The sequence below is a fragment of the Felis catus genome, chromosome F2, assembly GCF_018350175.1.
Source record: "Felis catus isolate Fca126 chromosome F2, F.catus_Fca126_mat1.0, whole genome shotgun sequence".
Classification (NCBI taxonomy): Eukaryota; Metazoa; Chordata; class Mammalia; order Carnivora; family Felidae; genus Felis; species Felis catus.
The window spans coordinates 43,384,991-43,405,752 of NC_058385.1; the positions used below are offsets into that span (position 1 = coordinate 43,384,991).

At 36.5% G+C, this 20,762-nt stretch overlaps 1 protein-coding gene and 1 pseudogene across 8 annotated transcripts in view; both read left to right on the forward strand.

Moving 5' to 3' along the window:
* The window catches only part of CPQ (carboxypeptidase Q), a 429,842-nt gene that overhangs the window by 108,897 nt on the left and 300,183 nt on the right, over positions 1-20,762 (forward strand). For all 8 annotated transcript variants that reach the window (XM_045050098.1, XM_019822921.3, XM_019822922.3 and 5 more), the window contains exon 4: positions 15,390-15,597. In XM_045050098.1, coding sequence (XP_044906033.1) covers positions 15,390-15,597 — 208 coding nt within the window. The remainder of the gene's footprint in view (positions 1-15,389; positions 15,598-20,762) is intronic.
* On the forward strand, positions 7,284-7,380 carry LOC111558618 (annotated as a pseudogene).

Genomic DNA, 20,762 nt, shown 5'->3' on the forward strand with positions numbered 1-20,762 from the left:
CCCAGATGCAGAAGAAAGAGAGAAAGGTGCATAAAGCTTATTCAAAGAAATAATGGCTGAAAATTCCCTAACCAGAGGAAGGAAACGGGCATTTGGATCCAGGAAGCCCAGAGAGTTGCTCTGTAGAATAAGAATCCAAAGAGACCCACAATGGGACACATTATAACTAAAATATAAAAAGTTAAAGTCAAGAAAAAAACAGCTTGTTATGTATAAGGCAACACCAATAAGACTATCAGCAGACTTTTCAGCAGAATCTTTGCAGGCAATAAGGGAATAATGTATAATTAGAATTTGTGAAGAGAGAAGAATTTAAATGTTCTCACCAAACCAACCAAAACCAAAACAAAAAAAAATGATGAGTATGTGAGGTAATGGATGTGTTAATTAACTAGATGAAGAGAATACTTTCACATTTGTCAATTATATCTCAAAGAAGCTGAAATAAAAAAACGTGTTATTTAAGGAATGGAATCATAGGGGCTGTTTGTTATCATAGTATAATTTCACCTATCTTGGCTGATGCACTGATCATATTTAAATGAATCTGGGGAATGTGGCTTAGACCTTGTAGTCATCAAGTGGACCCACACTCACCTTCATTTTCATGAATTATGTGCCAGATCATGATATGCACCCTCAGATTCTCAAACAATGGGGAATATTTCCCCCTACCCATCTATTTTCAAAGTGTTTCTTTAGCTGACTTCAGGCATATTTGATAACTCATATCACATACAAATATAAGCATTCATACTTCATTCTCACAATATTTATGATTGATTAGCCTTGTCCATATTTTTATGTTGCTCTGACAAATATCAATAGCATCTTTAAGATAAAGGCTTTTTAAAGTCCAAACTTTATAGTTGTATAAAGAGAAGAAAATTCAAAAGAGAAAAAATGCTGTCATTTCTCCTGCCATCTAAACTTGTTTCTGTCACAGGATCCTATATTTCTTTCTTTTCTTTGTGCATATAACTTTATATTGCTTGTCATAGTTTACAAAGAATTTGTCATTTTCTCTATATTGTCAAAAATTTCATATTGTTTTATAGATTTCATAATTAACATTTTAATGGCTACAAATACTCCACTGAAATTGAATAACATAATTTATTCCACAATTTCCTTATTGAGCTTTTAGGCTGCTCCTATTTTTAAAAAGAGTTACTGTTAGAATAAATCATTTTAAACAAATATGCTAGACCACATACATCTAATCAACATTACTGTGCAAGTACCTTCTAAGTCTAAACACATATTCTAACACAGGTGTCATTGATGTAAACATCTCTGATACTTCTTTTTTGAGATTGTCTTTAAAGCCAATTGATAAAGCTACACATTTAACAGTCATTTCCCAGCCAACTAGTTTTCAACAAAGCAGGAAAGAGTATCCAGTGGAAAAAAGACAGTCTCTTCAGCAAATGGTGCTGGGAAAACTGGGCAGTGACATGAAGAATGAAACTAGACCACTTTCTTACACCATACACAAAAATAAATTCAAAATGGATGAAAGACCTAAATATGAAACAGGAAACCATCAAAATCCTAGAGGAGAAAACAGGCAGTAACCTCTTTGACCTTGGCCACAGCAATTTCTTACTAGACATGTCTCCCAAGGCAAGGGAAATAAAAGCAAAAATGAACTCTTGGGATCTCATCAAGAAAAAAAGCTTCTATACAGTGAAGGAAACAATCAACAAAACTAAAAAGCAGCCAACGGAATGAGAGAAGATATTTGCAAATAACATATTTAATAACGGGTTATTATCCAAAGTCTATAAAGAGGTTATCAAACTCACCACCCCCCAAATAATAATAATCCAGTGAAGAAATGTGCAGAAGACATGAATAGATACTTTACTAAAGAAGACATCCAGATGGCTAACAGACACATGAAAAGATGGTAACATTACTCATCATCAGAGAAATACAAATCAAAACCAAAATGAGATACCACCTCACACCTGTCAGAATGGCTAAAATTAGCAACTCAGGAAACAACAGATGTTGGTGAGGATGCAAAGAAATGGGAACCCTTTTGCCCTGTTGGTGGGAATGGAAACTGGTGCAACCACTCTGGAGAACAATATAGAGGTTCCTCAAAAAATTATAAATAGAATTACCCTATGACCCAGCAATTGCACAACTAGGTATTTACTCAAAGGATACTAGTGTGGTGTTTCAAAAGGGCACATGCACCCCAGTGTTCGTAGTAGTGCTATCAACAATAGCCACATTATGGAAAGAGCCCAAATGTGAATTGATAAAGAAGATGTGGTACCTACATACAATGGAATATTACTCGGTGATCAAAATGAATGAAATCTTGCCATTTGCAACAACATGTATGGAATTAGGGTGTATTATGCTAAGTGAAATAAGTAAGTCAGAGAGACAAATATACGATTTCACTCCTATGTGGAATCTAAGAAACAAAGCAGCCAGACATAGGAGAAAGGAAGGAAAACCAAGATAAAAACAGAGGGAGGCAAACCATAAGAGACTCTTAAGTACAGACAATAAACTGAGGGTTGCTGGAAAGGAGGTAGGGAGGTGGGTCGAGGGATGGGCTAAATGGGTGATGGGCATAAGGAGGGCACTTGTTGGGATGAGCACTGGCTGTTGTATGTAAGTGATGAATCACTGGGTTCTACCCCTGAAATCAATACTACACTGTATGTTTACTTACATATTTATTTAACTTGAATTTAAATAAATAAATTTTTAAAAAGTTATTTTAGTCTTTTGTATCTTGGTTTTGGACTCTACATCATTTGTTCTTTTGTTCATATTTTGGCTGTCTCCAAAAATCAATTCTAATTTTAAAGTACCTAATTTTACCTCCATTTTGACCATTTGGAAGGCTGCCAAAATGTTCTGAAGGCAATTTTAGAGGGAAAAGTTCCAAAAATATTTAGAGCAATGGGCAATTACTGCAATAACTGTGCAGCCTCCTGCAGTGATAGCTTTGGAGAGCTAACACTCCTTTTGTTATGTGGATTTGGGTAGGTCTGTTACTATATTCATTAAGTCCATAACTCTGTAGTCAACTCTTCATGAGAAGACTATCATCCCAAATAATCTCGCTTCCTTGAGAGCAGGGGTGATTCTTTCACAGAACCTGTATTCATGCCTTACAGATAGTACATACCTGTTATATATTTGTCATAGGTCTCTAGCAATGAATAATCTGTCTAGAATACACTTTTTCCATTGGCAAGCACCTACTTTTGAATAAACTCTTCTGGTGAAGGCTTGAACTCTCTAACACTGGGACCAACAACATCTGCATCACCTGGGAATTTGTTAGAAATGCATATTACTTGGCCCACTCTGCAACTCCTGAATCAGAAATTCTGGATGTTAGACACAATGATCTGTGCTTTATCAAAACCTCCATGTGATTCTGATACATAATACATGATCAAGAAATAGTAAAGTTTGGAAAAAACTAGAAATAAAGTTCCTGAAGATAATAGTATGATGGGAGAAAGTTGATGTCAGAGGCCATAGGTTATAAAACTCAGTGTGTTCTGAGCACATATTCTGGACTAAAAATTGTGCTATAACACTGGGTACATAAAAGCAAAAGAAAAATATAATGTCTTTGTTTTCATAGAGTTGGTGGTCTAGGATAGGTAAAGGATGAGTAATAGATTAAAATATATAGATACAATGCTCTGTGATACTTCAGTATAGAAGCATATGTAAATATGGGTGGTGATGATCTTAAGTACCATTTATAAGCCACAAGTTATCTGTCAGGCACAGTGCAGTGCTTTCCATCACAATATATCATTTTCTCAGTCTGGCCATTAGAAGGAATATAAATATTAAGAGGTTCTATGTGGCTTGAATAGGTTTCCTTGAATCTGGAAAGAAAATCTTAGTCTCAACATTCACTCTTCCTTGCCCAGAGCACTTGAGCCATTCATGAACTCTGCATTTGTCAGTTCCCTTCAGAAATGGGTATATGGGCACCTATCTCAGAATTGGTTTGCAGATTAAATAAGGTAATGTATGAAGTTGCTTAGCTCAGTACGTCCTAAATATTCAATAGATAGTAATGTCTTTATTTCTGTTGACAGTAATCATCAACATTACCACTACCAATATCATCAAAATCGTTATTATTTTTATTAGAGTGGTAAGTGGCAATATAATATAAATTCTATATGAGTTAAGAAGACAGACTGAAGCCAGACTGCCAGAGTTCAATTCTGGCTTTGTCAGCCTCTAGCCATGAGACCATGGCTTATCCTCTCTGTACTTCAATTTCCTTAACTCTAAGGTGGGGGCCTTGAGTGCTTACTTCATAGGGTTGTAGTGACTGGTAAATGAATTAATGCATGTCAAACACCCGGAACATGACCAGCCCTGTAGTGTATGCTCAGTAAGTGCTGGCTGGTATTATCATTAATTTGGGGGGGAATGTGCCATGGACTGCTCTCTCAGAGAGTTTAACTTCTCTCTATGGTATGTTGTGATTTTGATGGAAAGGTTTATGTTTCAGGGGCCCTTGGAATAAAAATATCACTATTCCTTAATTCTGTAGGCATTAAGATTCCACTGCTTAAGTAAAAGCCTTTTTGTGGTGCCTAAAAATAAGGGGGGGAGAATAATACCAAAATAAAGCTTAAAAAAGGCCAAGGGGAAGAAAATTTTAAATCAAAGGGCAGGACATCCATTTTTACTTTATGGAAATGTATTATTTAAGCAAATTTACTGATAATGATGCACAGATGCTGTTTGTAGACATGATTTTCTTCCTTTGAAGTAACTGAGTGCTGATTTCCTATCTGTGCCAGCAGTGTTTTCTGAATTAATTCTGTGCCCCTCTATATCATTGTGGGAAAGAGAGCTTATACAACTTTTCTGAAGATTAGAAGACTAAAAGGTACCTATTGCCTCAGAGGCTGAGAAGATGTACGCAAATGTGAATAAACAGTTAAAACACTACCAGGTGCACAGGAAGAGTCCTTGAACACAAACACGATTGACATCAAGAAAATATTAGCTTTGTAATTCTGCCTGGATGGCACATTGATGGACCAGCACTGCAGAAGGATTCAGCTGCAAGCATTTCATGTAATTGATGGTGGAAGAAAAGAAAATTTCAACAGATATTTTGCTGTTAATTTGCCACAGGTGCTCAAATGCCTGTGACCTAGTATGTCAAGGATTCAAAATGCTACTGTGATAGCTTCAGGCTTTGCTTCCAGGTTATTTTACAGACTGTGGCATACATTTTTAAGAATTTAATTCTGTTTATTGGTAATGTTGCAGTTCACGATTACAATCTAACAGGATGAGTGTAGTTTCTCAATCAAGTGGATATTAACTTAATTTATATCACTCAGATTCATGTTCAATTTTTTTTATCATGTGTATTCTGTCTTCAGTTCTTTTATTTTAACTTAACATTATTTCATCTATATGTTTCCAGATACTGCTTTTGGCCATTTACTTTCCATGCCAGTCTTTCATTTTCTTGCTACCTCTAATGGATTGTTTCTAGATTTTCACATTTATACACAGAGATGCAGGGAGCATCTTAATATAAATTTTTTTTCTTATTTTATAATACTGCCAACGAGTTTGTTCTCCAAAGCAGAAGAAACAAAGTAAGAATTTTTATAGTTCTTGCTACATATTGGGAGATCACATTCTAGAAATATTAAACTAATTTAACAGTACCATCAGCATGGAATATGGTATTTATCTTTTGTGACTGCCTTATTTCACTTAGCATAATGCCCTCAATGTTTCATGTTGTAGCATATGTCAGAATTTCCTTCCTTTTTTTTTTTAATTTTTTTTAACGTTTATTTATTTTTGAGACAGAGAGAGACAGAGCATGAACAGGGGAGGGGCAGAGAAAGAGGGAGACACAGAATCTGAAACAGGCTCCAGGCTCTGAGCTGTCAGCACAGAGCCCGACGCGGGGCTCGAACTCACGGACCGTGAGATCATGACCTGAGCCGAAGTCAGATGCTTAACCAACCAAGCCACCCAGGCACCCCGAGAATTTCCTTCCTTTTTTAAGGCTGAATAATATTCCATTGCATATATATACCACATTTTTTAATCCATTTGTCTATTGATGAACACTGGGGTAACTTCCACATTTCAGCTATTGTGAATAATGCTGTTATGAACATGGGTGTACAAATACATCCCTGAGACCATGCTTTTAATTATTTTGGGTATAAGTCCAGAAGTGGAATTGCTAGATCATATGGTTATTCTTTATTTTTTAAGGAACCACCATACTATTTTCCTAAGTGTGTCCATTTTACATTCTCCATTATAGCATACTAGGGCTCTAATTTTTCTACCTTCTCACCAACACTTGTTATTTTCTGTTTTCCTAATAGGTGTGAGGTGGTATCTCATTAGTTTTGATTTGCATTTCCCTAATGATTAGTGATGTTGAGCATCTTCTCATGGGCTTATTGACCACTTGTATATTTTCTTTGTTGAAATATCTATTGAAGTCTTTTCCACTGTTGAATTGGGTTGTCTGGTTTCTGTCATTCGGTTTTGGGAGTTCTGTATTTATTCTGAATGTTAATTCCTTATCAGGGCTATGATTTGCAAGCATTTTCTTCCATTATGTATGTTGCCCTTTTACCTGTTGATATTGCCTTTTGATGCACAAAATTTTCTAATATTCATGAAATCTAATTTGTCTGTTTTGTTGCCTTTACCTTTGATGTCATTTCCAAGAAATCAACGCCAAATCTAATGTCATGAAGCTTTTGCCCTATATTTTTCTTCTAGGAGTTTTATACTTCTAGATCTTTTATTTAAATCTTTGATCCATTTTGAGTTAATTTTTCTGTATGATGTTAAATAAGAGTCCTACTTCATGCTTTTGCATGTGGATATCCAGTTTTCCCAGCACCATTTGTTGAAAAGTCTGCCCCATTGAAAGGTCTTTGCACCTGTCAAAACCCCATATATTTGAGGGTTTGTTTCTGGGCTCTCTATTCTATACCATTGGTCTATATGTCTGTGTTTATACAAGTATAACACTATTTTGCTTGTGGTAGCTTTGTAGTAAGTTTTGGAATTAGGAAGTGTGAGTCTTCCAGATTTGTTCTTCTCTTTCAAGATTACTTTGGCTATTAAGGATCTATTGAGGTGCCATATAGATTTCAGGATGGGTTTTTCTATTTCTGCAAAGCACATATTTGGTATTTTGATAAGGATTGCATTGAAGCTGTTGAGTGCTTTGGGGAGTATTGACATCTTAACAGTATAAGTCTTCTATCGCTTCTCGGCCTTTTGGCTAAGATCAAGTGTAGTAACAATATAAGTCTTCTAATCCATGAACATGGTATTTGTTTTTGTTTATTTGTATTTTCTTTAATTGCTTTCAGCAGTGTTTTGTAGTTTTCATTGTATAAGTCGTTCACCTTCTTGGTTAATTCCTAAGTATTTTAGTCTTTTGATATTATTGTAAATGGAATTGTTTTTGTAATTTCCTTTTCAGATTGTTTGTTGTTCATGTATAGAAATGCATCTGATTTTTATGTGTTGGCTTTGTATCTTGTTACTTTGGTGAAATCACTTGTTAGTCCTAACAGGTTTTTGTGTGGAATCTTTACTGTTTTCTACATATAGGTCACATCATCTGTGAACACATGTAATTTTATTTTTCCTTTTCTAATTTAGATGCCTTCTTTTTCTTGCATGATTTCTCTGACAAGAACTTTCAGTACTGTGTTGAATAGAAGTTGCAAAAGTTAGCATCCTTGCCTTGTTCCTGATTTTAGAGGAAAATCTTTCAGTTTTTCACCATTGAGTATAAAGTCCATCATGTCCAGGGCTTTTCCTTGTTAGGAGATTTTTAATTACTGATTCAGTTTCCTTACTAGTTAAAGATGTATTCAGATTTTCTATTTTTTTTATGATTTAGAGTTGATAGGTTTCATGTTCCTAGAAATTTGGCCATTTCATTTAGGTTTTCCAGTTTGTTAGCATATAATTGTTCATATACTCTCTTATATCCTTTATTTCTGTGGAGTCAGTAAGGAATGTCCCCAGTTTTATTGCTGACTTTAGTAATGTGACTGTTCTCTCTCTATTTTTTAGTCCATCTAGCTAAAGGTTTTTCAATTTTGTTGATCTTTTCCAAGGACCAACTTTTGGCTTCATTGATTTTCTCTGTTGCTTTTCTATTCTCTGTTTCATTTATCTCTGCTCTAATCTTTGTTTCCTTTCTTTCACTAGCTTTGAGTTTAGTTTGTTCTTCTTTTTCTATTTCTAGTTACTTAAGTTGTAAAATTTGATTGATTTGAGATCTTTCCTGTTTTTTAATGTAAGCATTTGTTGCTATAAACTTCTCTTAGCAGTGCTTTGCTGCATTCTGTATGTTTTGGTATGTTGTGGTTTTGTTTTCATTCATTTCTAAATATTTTATAATTTCCCTCATGATTTCTTCTTTGATCCATTGGCTGCTTAGGAGTGTGCAGTTTAATTTCCACAAATTTGTGACTTTTCATTTACCTTCTTTATCTAACTTCATTCTGTTGTGACCAGGGAAGATACTTTGCATGAAACATATCTTTTTATTGATCTATTTTATTATTATTTTAAAGTTTATTTATTTATTTTGAGACAGACAGAGAGAGCACAAGCAGAGGAGGGGCAGAGAGGGGGGCTGGACACAGGATCCAAAGCGGGGTCTGTGCTGACAGCAGAGTGCCTGATGTGGGGCTGGAACTCAGCTGAAACCAAGAGTCAGACACTTAACTGTGCCACCCAGGTGCCCCAATACATATCTTTTTAAATCTGTAGAGACACAGTTTGCGGCCTAAGGTGGTCTATCCTGGAAAATATTCCATGTCCTTGAGAAGAGTGTGTATGCTGTTGTTGGATAGAGTGGTCTGTGAGATCTAGTGGGTTTATTGTGTTAAGTCCTCTGTTTCCTTACTTATCTTCTGTCTGGCTGTTCTGTGAAAAGGAGGTATATACAAAATGACTTCTAAAGGCTGAGGGAGACATAAAAGTGAAGAAAAAAGTAAAGAAGTCCAGCTTGATTAGAAATAGTTTATTAAGGGGACTCGTGAACAGAAGTGTGTTTTAGGTGGGTACAAGGCGAGCAGATCTCTGTAACTCCATCTCCCTTAGGACCTGCTTTTATAGCCCTAGAGTCTGAGAGTACATGCTGAGGGACTATCCAATAGAAGAATGTTTAAGAACAGGTATGTGCCACAGGTTTCTCTATCCACTATTGAGAATTGAATATTGAAGTGTCAAATTGTTGTTCTAGAACTATCTATTTCTACGTTCAATTCTGTCAGTTTTGGTTCATATATATTGATGGTCTATCATTAGGTACATAAATGTTTATAATTGTGAATATCTTCTTGCTGTATAGACACTTTTATTAATATATATAATGTTCTTCTTTGTCTCTTATAAACTTTTTGATTTAAAGTCCATTTTGTCTGGTATCAGTATAGCCACCCCTATTGTTTTTTAGTTAATATTTGCATGGAATATCTTTTTTCATCCTTTCATTTTCAAAATATTTCTGTCTTTAGCTGTAAAGTGAGTCTCTTTTAGATTGCATATAGTTGGATCATTAAAAAATCCATTTGCCAATCTCTGTCTTTTGATTAGAGATTTTAATCTATTTACATTTAAAGTAATTATTGCTAAGCAGGGTCTTATTTCTTTCATTTTGCTATTTGCTCCCTTTATGCCTTTCAGCTCTTTTTTTGTCCCTCATTTGCTGCATTACTGTCTTTTTTTGTGTTTAGCTGATTTTTTGTAGTGGAATATTTACATTTCTTTTTCATTTGCTTTTGTTTATTTTCTAGAGCTATTTCTTTGTGGTTACCATGGGGATTACATTGAATATCCTAAAGTTATAGTACTCTAATTTGAATTTATGCCAGCTTAACTTCAATAACATCTAAAAACTCTGCTCCTTTTCAGCTCTACCCCCATGCTTTTTGGTCATTGATATCACAAAATTACATCTTAATATGTTATGTGTCCCAAAACATAAACTAATGATTATTTTAAATGTATTGGTCTCTTAAATCATTTAGGAAACACAAAAATGAAGCTACAAACCGTTGTTACAATTAAAAATAGCTTTTATAATTGCCCATTTATTTCTCTTTATTGAGATCTTTATTTCTTTATATGGCTTCAAGTTACTGTCCAGTGTCCTTTCATCCTCTAGGACTCCCTTGAGCATTTCTTACAGGGCAGGTTTACTTCACTATCTTCCCAGAATCCTTTATAATGGCTTCTTCCAGTAACTTTAATTTTGGATTTATATATTTGATTTGAAGCTGTATATTTTTGAAAAGAAAGGTTTAATATTAATATTTATAATTTTTAAATATGCAGTGCACCATTTATTTTGGTCTTGCAAATGTTGGGAATATATTTGGTTACAAATAAAAAGAAATTTGACTCATTGTGGCTGTTTTAGTCAGTCTTCTTTAAGAAAAAGAGAACCAATAGGCTACACACACACACACACACACACACACACACACACATATAGTTTTATTATGAGGAATTGGCTTACATGATTATGGAGGCTGTGAAGTCACAAGATCCATAGCCAGCAAGCTGGCTGAATCAGTTAAGCTATATTCACAAAGTTATACAACCATCCATCACTATCCAATTTTAGAATATTGTCATCATCCCAAAAGGAAACCCCATAGCATTCACTGCCCATTTTCCTCTCTCCTGACCAGCTCTAGGCAACCTAAATTTTACTTTTTACCTCTACCAATTTACCTATTCTAGACACTTCATATAAGTAGAATTTTACAGTATGTGGTCTTTTTTTTTTTTTTTACTTCTTTCACTTAAGATAATGTTTTCAAGTTTCATCCATGTTGTATCATGTATAAAAACATAATTTTTTAGGGGCGCCTGGGTGGCGCAGTTGGTTGAGCATCCGACTTCAGCCAGGTCACGATCTCACGGTCCGTGAGTTCGAGCCCCGCGTCGGGCTCTGGGCTGATGGCTCAGAGCCTGGAGCCTGTTTCCGATTCTGTGTCTCCCTCTCTCTCTGCCCCTCCCCCGTTCATGCTCTGTCTCTCTCTGTCCCAAAAATAAATAAAACATTGAAAAAAAATTAAAAAATAATAATAAAAAAATAAAAACATAATTTTTTATTACTGAATAAGATTCCATTGTATGGACATACAATTTGTCCGTTCATGAGCTAATGGACATAAGGCTGTTTTTTACCTTTGACTATTATTAATAATGCTGCTATGAATGTTTGTGTGCAAGTCTTTGTGTGAACATATATTATAAATTCTCTTGAATATAGACCTAATAGTACATGTTTCACTTTTTAAGGGACTGTCAAATTGTTTTTCAAAGTGGCTATACCATTTTACATTCCCATCAGCAATGTACAAGCATTCAAATTTTTCTACATCCTTGCCAATACTTGTTTTTATCTTTTTGATCATAGCCATCCTAGTGGGTATGAAGTGACATTTCATAGTGGTTTTTTTTCATAGTGGTTCTAATTTGCATTTTCCTGCTGTCTAATGATATTAAGCATCTTGTTACATGCTTATAATCTGTATACTTTACTTGAAGAATGTCTATTCATATTCTACCCATTTTTTAATTGGATAGCCATTTTATTTTTGAGATCTTAAGAGGTCTTTAGATATTTTAGATACAAGTGCCTTATCAGGTATATGATTTGCAAAGTTTTTCTCCCATTCTTTATGTTGTCTTTTCTCTTTTTGCTGGTATCTTTTGAAATCCAGAAGTTTACAATTCTGATAATTCAATTTATCTATTTTTTTCTTTTGTTGCTTGTGATTTGGGTATTGTATCTAAGAAACAATTACTTACCCAAGGGCATGAAGTTTTATAGTTTTAGCTCCTACATTTAGGTCTGTGATTAATTTTTTAGTTAATTTTTGTATATGTTGTGATACGTGAATACAACTTTATTCTCTTACATGTGGTTATTTGGTTGGTCCCAGCACTGTTTCTCTGAAAATATTTTTCTATATCCACTGAATTGTCTTGGCACCTTTGTTGAAAATGAATTGACCATTCTTTTAAAGGTTTATTTTTGGACTTTAAATTCTATTCTATTGATCTACCTATCCTTATACCAGTACCACACTCTCTTGCTACTATAGTTGTTTTTTTTTTTTTTTTAATCATGAAGGAGTGTTAGATTTTGTCAAATGCTTTTTCAGCATCTGTTGGGGTGATCATGTGGTTTTTGTCCTTTTATATTATGTGATAAATTACATTCATTGATTTTTGGATGTTAATCCAACCTTGCATTTCTGTGATAAATCTCTCTTGGTCATGATGTATAATCCTTTTCATTTGTTGCTGGTGTCAGTTTGCTTGCATTTTGTTGGATAGTTTTGGTGGGTTTTTTTGCATTTATATTTAGAAAAGATGTTGGTCTGTAGTTTTCTTTTCTTCTGATATCTTTATCTGGTTTTGATATCAGTAATAGTGACCTTGTAGAACAAGTTGAAAAATGTTCCCTTATCTTATAGTTTTTGGAATAGTTTATAAAGAATTGGTATTAATTTTTAAATGTAATTGTTTTGAGTTTTTATGGCTTCCTTTATAGTATACCCTTTGCTATTGTTAAATTGCAAGCAGGGTTATAAATGGAGACAGAAAGATATTGTTTAATGCTGATCATTTCCCTATAGAACAATTGATGGCAAAGGTACAGTACTCCAAATAAAAGTGTTGGGTCTTTATTCTGCCTACTTCTACTATACTACAGTGCTGGATACTGCACCACTGGGGGACGCTCTTAATTGCAGAAACAAATTATAAAGCTTTTATATTTGAATTCAGAACCATAGTTGGAAGATGCCTTTCAGTGCTATTGTCTTCAGTGGAGCCATGTTAGGTACATGCCTAACTTACTGTCCCCACTTTAAGAACTCCTACCTGTAGCTTACTGGTACAAATTTGTTTAGAACTATCATTTAAACAAAAATGAGCAAGGATGAGAGAGAGAGAGAGAGAGAGAGAGAGAGAGAGAGAGAGAGAAACGGGGGGGGGGACCAAGAAATAGACTCTTAACTCTAGAGAACAAACTTTGGTTTGATGGTTACTGGAAGAGGTAGGTGGAGGGAGGGGTTAAATAGGTGATGGGGATTAAGGAAAGTACTTGTGATGAGCACTGGGTGTTGTATGGAAGTGTTGAATCACTGTATTATATACCTAAAACCAATATTACACTGCATGTTAACTAACTGGAATTTAAATAAAAACTTAAAAAAAAAAAAAGACTGTTGTGAAGTGTTATACTTCTTAAGTAAGAAAGTCTGAGAACAGGAAAGTTTGTTGAATCCCAGACATCATGTAAGGTAATCCAAACAATAAATATTTAGATTGTCTTCCTACGTGTTTCCAAGTACCTTTGGTCATTAGTCACTGTCAACTCAATGGGAAAAATTAACACTGAAGAAATAATAATAGATAATGTTTACTAGATAATTACGATGTGCCAAACACTGTTTTAAGTTCTTTACATATACTATATCTTTTGTCCTCATAGCAATCTTATGGTGCTAATATTAGTGCTAATATTAGTGCTAATATGGTGCTAATATTAGTCAATACTAATATTATTCTCCACTTTACAGATGTGAAAACTCAGAAACAGAGAGGTCATCTAAGTTGCTTCATGTCGTGTGGGTAGAAAATGGTAGAGCCAGGATTTTACCTAGGTTATGTGACCCCATAGGCCATCTTGAACCAGGAGTTAGGGTAGATTAGGCATATTCCAGAGCAGGGATTCAATTCAGGGTTTCTGTATTACAATTTTTGAGTTTATAAGTCCTTTGTGCCTCTCTTGATGAAGACTAACATTTTCAGTCAACATTTAAGAAATGTTCATAAAGGAAGTGCTAAGATGGTTCTAAGGATTTGAAATTAAACAGTCTCTCTCTACAGGGATGATGTAATAGACAAGTTAACAAAATAAATATTTAGCATTTACTGAGTGCTGTGTTTCATGCATGGCAAGTTGACTCACTTGTATAAATTCACTGAATCTGCAAAAGAACTCTATGAATTAAGGATGTATTATTATTATCACTTTTATTTATAGATGAAGCCACTGAAACAAATATATATAACTTGCTCAAGGTCAATTAGCAATAAGTGCCATAGCCCAGGTTTGAACCTGGATGGTCTTGCTCCAAAATCTCTGTTCTTAATCATTTTGCTGTGCAGTTACTCTAAGGAAGTAAATAGTCATCTGACATTGTCACAACAATGCAGTCACACCAAGAAAGCAGTGATAAGACTGGAACATTGTGTTTATGCATGTGGAGGTTGGAATCACTTCTGTAGGAGAGAAATGTGTTGTGGCTGAGAGGAGGAGAAAGGCTTTTTCTGCAAATCTGAGACAACCTGAGACAACCATGGAAATAAGGAAAGAAAAATTACTTTTAAAAGGGAGGCCATTAACTTGTGCTTTACCAGAAGATGGGAATGCACTGATAGGGTGTGGTGCACACTTTGGAGCTGTGCCTGCTTGGTCCTGAGGGAACTGTGGTTTGGGAGGGTTTAGAGTTGTGCCTCACGAGTGGAAAGGGTCAGTTTGAAAGAACAATTTTAGAAAGTGAGTTTGATAAACTCAATTAGCATGTATAGAGGTTGAACCAACAATAGATGAACAGTAACATCAACTACAAGTGTTTTTAGTAATCTAAGAAGCACCTGGAAATTAGCAGGAAAAACTTGACCATGGGGGCAATATTTCTTTCTTAGTGCCAAAATTGTAATAGTTGTCTCTTCTTGTGGCAGTAACATCAGGGAGCAGGGTTTATTCGGCACTTTTCTTCATGGACACACAAGCATGTCCCATTGTCCTAGTTTTCCTGCAAGGTGCCCTACTGTCTCTGTGTGTATGAGTGAGAAGAAAACGTGCCCAGAGCCGTCAGTGACCAGAAAGCTGGATGTGTGTGGGCAGTTTTCCTCCAGATGTGTGGGTCCTCTGGTCTGCAGCCTTGAGGGACTTGAGAGCTTTCTTGGTCTCCTTGAACACTTGCATTCACTCACCTCTTGGTCATGAAGGCACTGTTAATGTTCTTTTGAATTTGAGGAAACTTGCAACTTTAAAGGATCATCACATTATCAAAATAAATGTCATGTAATGTTTTCAATGAGATGATTGTAAAGTTGAGGTTTCTAAGTCATTTTTTACCAAAAGGAAAAATTATATTCAAAAGCAAATAATCCAGTATTGCCCACCCATCATATTTATCATATGCAAATGGAAATCAGTGAGAATCAAATGTCAAATACAGACACTTAAAAAATACTTTTGGTCCGGTTTTACTTTTAAGATGACCTGGTGCCTTCTTTTTCTCAAGTCCTCACACAGGTATTCAGGAATACCAAGATGGTGTGCCAAAAATCCCAACAGCCTGTATTACAGTGGAAGATGCAGAAATGATGTCAAGAATGGCTTCTCGTGGGAACAGAATTGTTATTCAGCTGAAGATGGGGGCAAAGAACTATCCAGATGCTGATTCCTTCAACACTGTAGCAGAGATCATTGGCAGCAAGTACCCAGAGCAGGTGAGTCAAGGAAATGGATGGGTTGTCTTGGAGTAGGGTTTCATGGTCAAGTGTCAGTTTTTAGAGATGGTTGGGGAAAGAGAGAACCTGAATCTGCAGAGATGGTCCTTATAAACTCATTAATGGCAGGATCTTTGTATATATTTTTTCCAACCAAAAGTTCTACAACATATTGAAGGGTGGAATAGGATCCATGGTGTGGAAACTCAGCCTCTGAATAGCTGAGGGCACTACTTGTATATATGTGTTGTGTTTATTCCAACTGGAGCCAGGTTAGTATTTGAGATCATACCAATAGCTAATAGTTACTGTGCCTATTGTATGTATGGATTATGTTATTTGATTCTTTCAACATGTAGTAAAGTTGGATTTATTTTCATCATTTTATAGGTGAGGAAACTAATGTAGAAGGTAGCTCAGGTGCCTAACGTCCACACAGCTAGTAAGTGGCTGGGAAAGGACTGAAACCTAGGACCTTATAAATGTTAAACCAGGTTTTATTTTATTTTAAAAAAAATTTTTAAGTCTATTTGTTTATTTGAGAGAGAGAGAGCATGAGTGGGGGAGGAGTTGAGAGAGGAGAGAGAGAGAGAGAGAGAGAGAGAGAGAGAGAGAGAGAGAAAGAGAATCCCAAGTAGGCTCCACACTGTCAGTGCAGAGCCCAACATGGGGCTTGAACTCAGGAACTGTGAACCAAAATCAAGAGTCAGACGTTTAACTGACTGAGCCACCCAGGCACCTCTAAACCAAGTCTTAGACCGCAGTAATTTCCAAAAGTATTTATTTTTCCTTGCAACACTTGAAAATCAAATAGTACTAGAGGCAGATCCATACTCTATGCTAGCTGAAGGTTAAATAAGTTTGGCAAGTTACTTATTCTGTGAGTCTTAGAGAACTTCCCCTCAAAGACAGAATGGTATAGGTAACTTACCAGGATTATCATGAGAACTCGATTAGCCTAGCACGTCAAATAGCCAGCACAGTGTTTGGCACAACATGGCACTCATTGAATGTAAGTTTAACTCATATGGCATCAAATGTACAAAAAGAAAAAAAAAACCAGTTTTGATAAGGTGTCTGGTATAAATTTCCTCTATTAATAGCTACTGAAATTCTAAAGTAGCGCTTAAAGGAAGTTATTCCAGAATTTCAGACTTATTTTTGCTTAAGGAGATCAATGGGATGAAGGAAGAAGCGAATAGTGATAGAGAAACAAACCTTCCATACATGTCTTAACTCAGGACCTCTCCCAGACTTAAGGGCTTTGCTGCAGTAAAGGTTAGTTTTATGTTCTTCCTTCCCAAATCACTTCCAGGACACGGGCATGCATCAGCTTTGGGGTTGTAGTCACAGGGATGATTGAAAAGCAAGATCTCGGTGGTACCATAGGGAGTCAAATAGCTGTAGAGAAACTCTAGTTTCAAACATTGAAAAAGCAAACAAACAAGTCCCTTGCCCTTTAGGGAACTGGTAACAACAGAAGAATCCAGAGTCTATTTCCAGCTACTAAGTAGTCAGACCCCTTAATGTGTAACCTTACCAGGTGTTTTCCCCAGTCAGTAGTCCCAGGATCTACTGGAAAAAGTGTTGCCATTTTTAAGGCTGTTAGTACAGGGCAGGAGGGGTTTAGGATTATCTGTGATCAGTTGTCTGGGCGAGCAGGCTACTCTGGCCCCTAGCCTGGGTGGCAAGTTGAGTGAGTTATGGGGACCCTTAGTCTGTGAGTTATGGGGACCCTTAGTCTGAAACAGCCAGGAGGTATCAAGGTCTGAGTTAAATCACTAAAGTAGAAGAGTTTCTGGGCATCTTCAAGCTGGGAATGCTCAGTCTGGCTACTCCTCAGTCTGGCATGATTTTTTTTTTTTTAAATCAGCTTTATGGAAGTAAAATTACATAAATTTACCAAATTTAAGTTACAATTCAGTGAGCTTTGAAAAATGTATGCAGTAATGTGACCACTGCAATAATTATAATATAGAATATTTTCATCGCTCCAAACACTGCCTTGTGCCCCTTTGCTGTCCATCTCCTCCTCCACTCCCCTGCCCCATGGTAACCACCGATCTGCTTTTGAGAACTACAGTTTTTTCTTCTCTGGAATTTCCAAGGAGTGGAATCACAGAATCTGTAGTCTTTCCTCTGTGGCTTCTTTCAGTCAGCATACTGCTTTTGAGATTATCCACATTGTTTTACCAATTGTCCATTCATTTCTATTGCTCCTGAGTGATATTTAATTGCATGGATATACCACAATTTGTTTATCCATTCAGCAGTTGTTGCACATTTGGGTGGTTTCTAGTTTTTGACTATTATGAGTAAAACTTATGTGACTATTCTTATACAGTCTTTCCGTGTACACGTGTCTTCATTTCTCCTTGGGTAAATGCCTAGGAGTGGAATTGCTGGGCCAGCCTGAATATGAAGCAATCTGGTCGCCATCAAGTTGCCTCCATCTCTTAATTCTGTGCGGTAGACTGTTTAGGTGGGTAGATTCCAGAGAAGTGGGTTATAAGTACACTGTTACCAAGATATACAAGGTAGAAGATTAACAGAAGCTCTTCCATAAAGAAGTTACGCTATTACTTCCACAGAAGGAATGTGGACGAGTGTAGTGAAGTCCATGTGACTGTTTTGGGGGTGGGGGTGGGGGTGGGAATCTGCCTTATAGTCTGCCCAAAACTGCAGGGGATGGCCAGGTTGTGAAGGGAAGCAGCAAGCATGTATCATTCCCCCCCCCCCCCCCCCCCCCCAGGCATCAGTGAGTTAAGGAACCTGAGTAAGCAGTCTATCCTTGATAAATGCTATCTCTTCCAAGAAGCTTCCTTTGGTAACCTTCACCTCATCCCGGCACTGTCTGCTGTTATGATATCATTGTTACGGTGTCATCTTCCCGCCAGAGCTTGCAAATGCCCTGAGCAGACACAATGTTTACTTTTTTTTTTTTTTCCTTGCTTTTCACTAATGCCTATATCAGGACTTGGCATGTAGTAGCTTCTCGAAAACATATTTTGTTTCAGTAAAGTGAAAAGAGGAAATGAAGGAGAAAATGTTTGCAGAATTTTCTTAATCCTTTAATATCTAGAAGTTCTCCTGCCGCATTCAGAACACTGATTATCCATTGGCATATTGGACATCACTCCTAAATGCAGCTCTGTATGTCCAAACCTGAATAACTCAACTCCCTCATGCCTGATCATTTGCCTTAGTTTCTCATCTCTGTGAAAGCAACCATATTTACCTGTCAGCCCGTTTAGAGAATGTCACAGTATTTTTCATTGTCTCCTCTTTATCACTGTTCTACAGCCTGGTACCACATCCTTTTAAGTCTACTTTCTGCATATTAAAAAAAATCTGTCCGTCTTGCCTTTACTGTGATGATTGTCCTAATTTAGGCCCTTGCTCTTCCCCCCATGATTTTTTTCTTCTAACATCTCCTCTATTTCTGTATTTTTGCAGTGTAGCTCAGAGATCTAACAACACTGATCTCCACATGGTGTTTCCCTGCTGTCAGGCCCCCTCTCCTGTTCCTATAAGATAAAGGTTATGATAAAGATAAATACTCAGTTATGAGTAATCAGAGGTGAGCAGAAGACAAAGGAAAAGAGACAAAGAGGGAAGAATTTGGGCAGGTTAAAAGGAAGGCAGTTATAGGTAAGAGGAAATTATGTAGTCCTGTTCATAAATGAGCAGAAAATGAGAATGAAGGAGGGGAAGGAAATTTGTAATGGAGACTCAAATGCCAACTAAGACCTATTTTTTTCATTGACTGGTGAAGGAGTCTAGCTCTCCTAAACTCTGGCAAACTTTCCTAAAATCACTCAGTACCAGTGATTTAATTATCAGTACAGTAGCCCCACCTTATCTGCAGTGTCACTTGCCACAGTTTCAGGTACCTTTGGTCAGCCGAGGTCAGAAGCAGATGATCAGAAGGTCACGAGTAGCCTAGGGCTACATCACATACCTGCGTCATTCTCCTTACTTCATCCCATCACGTAGGCATTTTATTATTGTACATCATCACAAGAAGAGTGAATATAGTACGATAAGATATTTTGAGAGGGACACAGAGACATTCACATAACATTTATTACAATATATTATTATAATTGCTCTATTTATTACTGTTAATACCCTACTGTGCCTAATTTATAAGTTAAACTTTGTCATAGGTATGTATGTATAGGAAAAAATATAGTATATATAGGATTCGATGCTGTCTGTGGTTTCAGGCATCCACTGGGAATCTTGGAATGTGTTCCCGATGGATGAGGGGGGATTGCTGTAATGGTGACAGTGATATAAATGTTGATGGTGCTGGTTTAGGTTGACTAACGTGTCTCTGACACATGCTGAGCAAATTAGTTGCAATGGAATTATCTCTAAAAAGGAGAGGGTTTATTGCAGCTATTATTCTGCTTTCAGGTCAGACATCCTGGGTGGCTTGAAGAAGTGCCTCTTCAGTGCGAACACCCAGCACAGCCCTTTAAGTCTCATTTTTTGTTCACAGCACCTTAATGAAAGAAAAACAATTAACACATAAAGAATCCTTCTGATCTGGCCCAAGAACCATGGACAAGGTGTGGTGCCTTTCTGCTCTAGAAAAGCACATATGTGATTGATGAAGCATTAATACTTTACAAAACCCTACTGCATAGTAGGGCCATAAACCTGTACTGAATTAACCAACTACAGGCTTTTAAAAACGCCAGTAATACAGATAGTTTATTGGGTTTCGATATATGAAAATGGCAGAGTAGGGCTATTATACACATTACTTCTACCGTCTTCCTAAACAACCCACGGTGGCATGTTTTGAGCCAAAACAAGCCTAGAATTCTCTCTGCACTTCGACCTCCTCAGAAACTGCTCTTCTGTGGTTAGGGCATATTGTGGAGAATTCAGCAGACCTTGAACACACTGAGGAGGTACATTTCATGGGCAGAAAACAGTCTTCTAGAAGCTCTGACGTTAGGTCTCTGAACCTTTCTCTCAGACAGCTTTATTCCTAGGAAACCATGGTACCTTTGAGGCCCACCCATAGTTGAGAAGGAGGATGCGAGAGTGAGAACAAGAGCATTTTGACTTCTGAGCTGATACTTCCAGGTGCTAAATTAGCAATATTATATCTATTTCCCATTCATTAAGGAACTAATTTGCATTGGAAA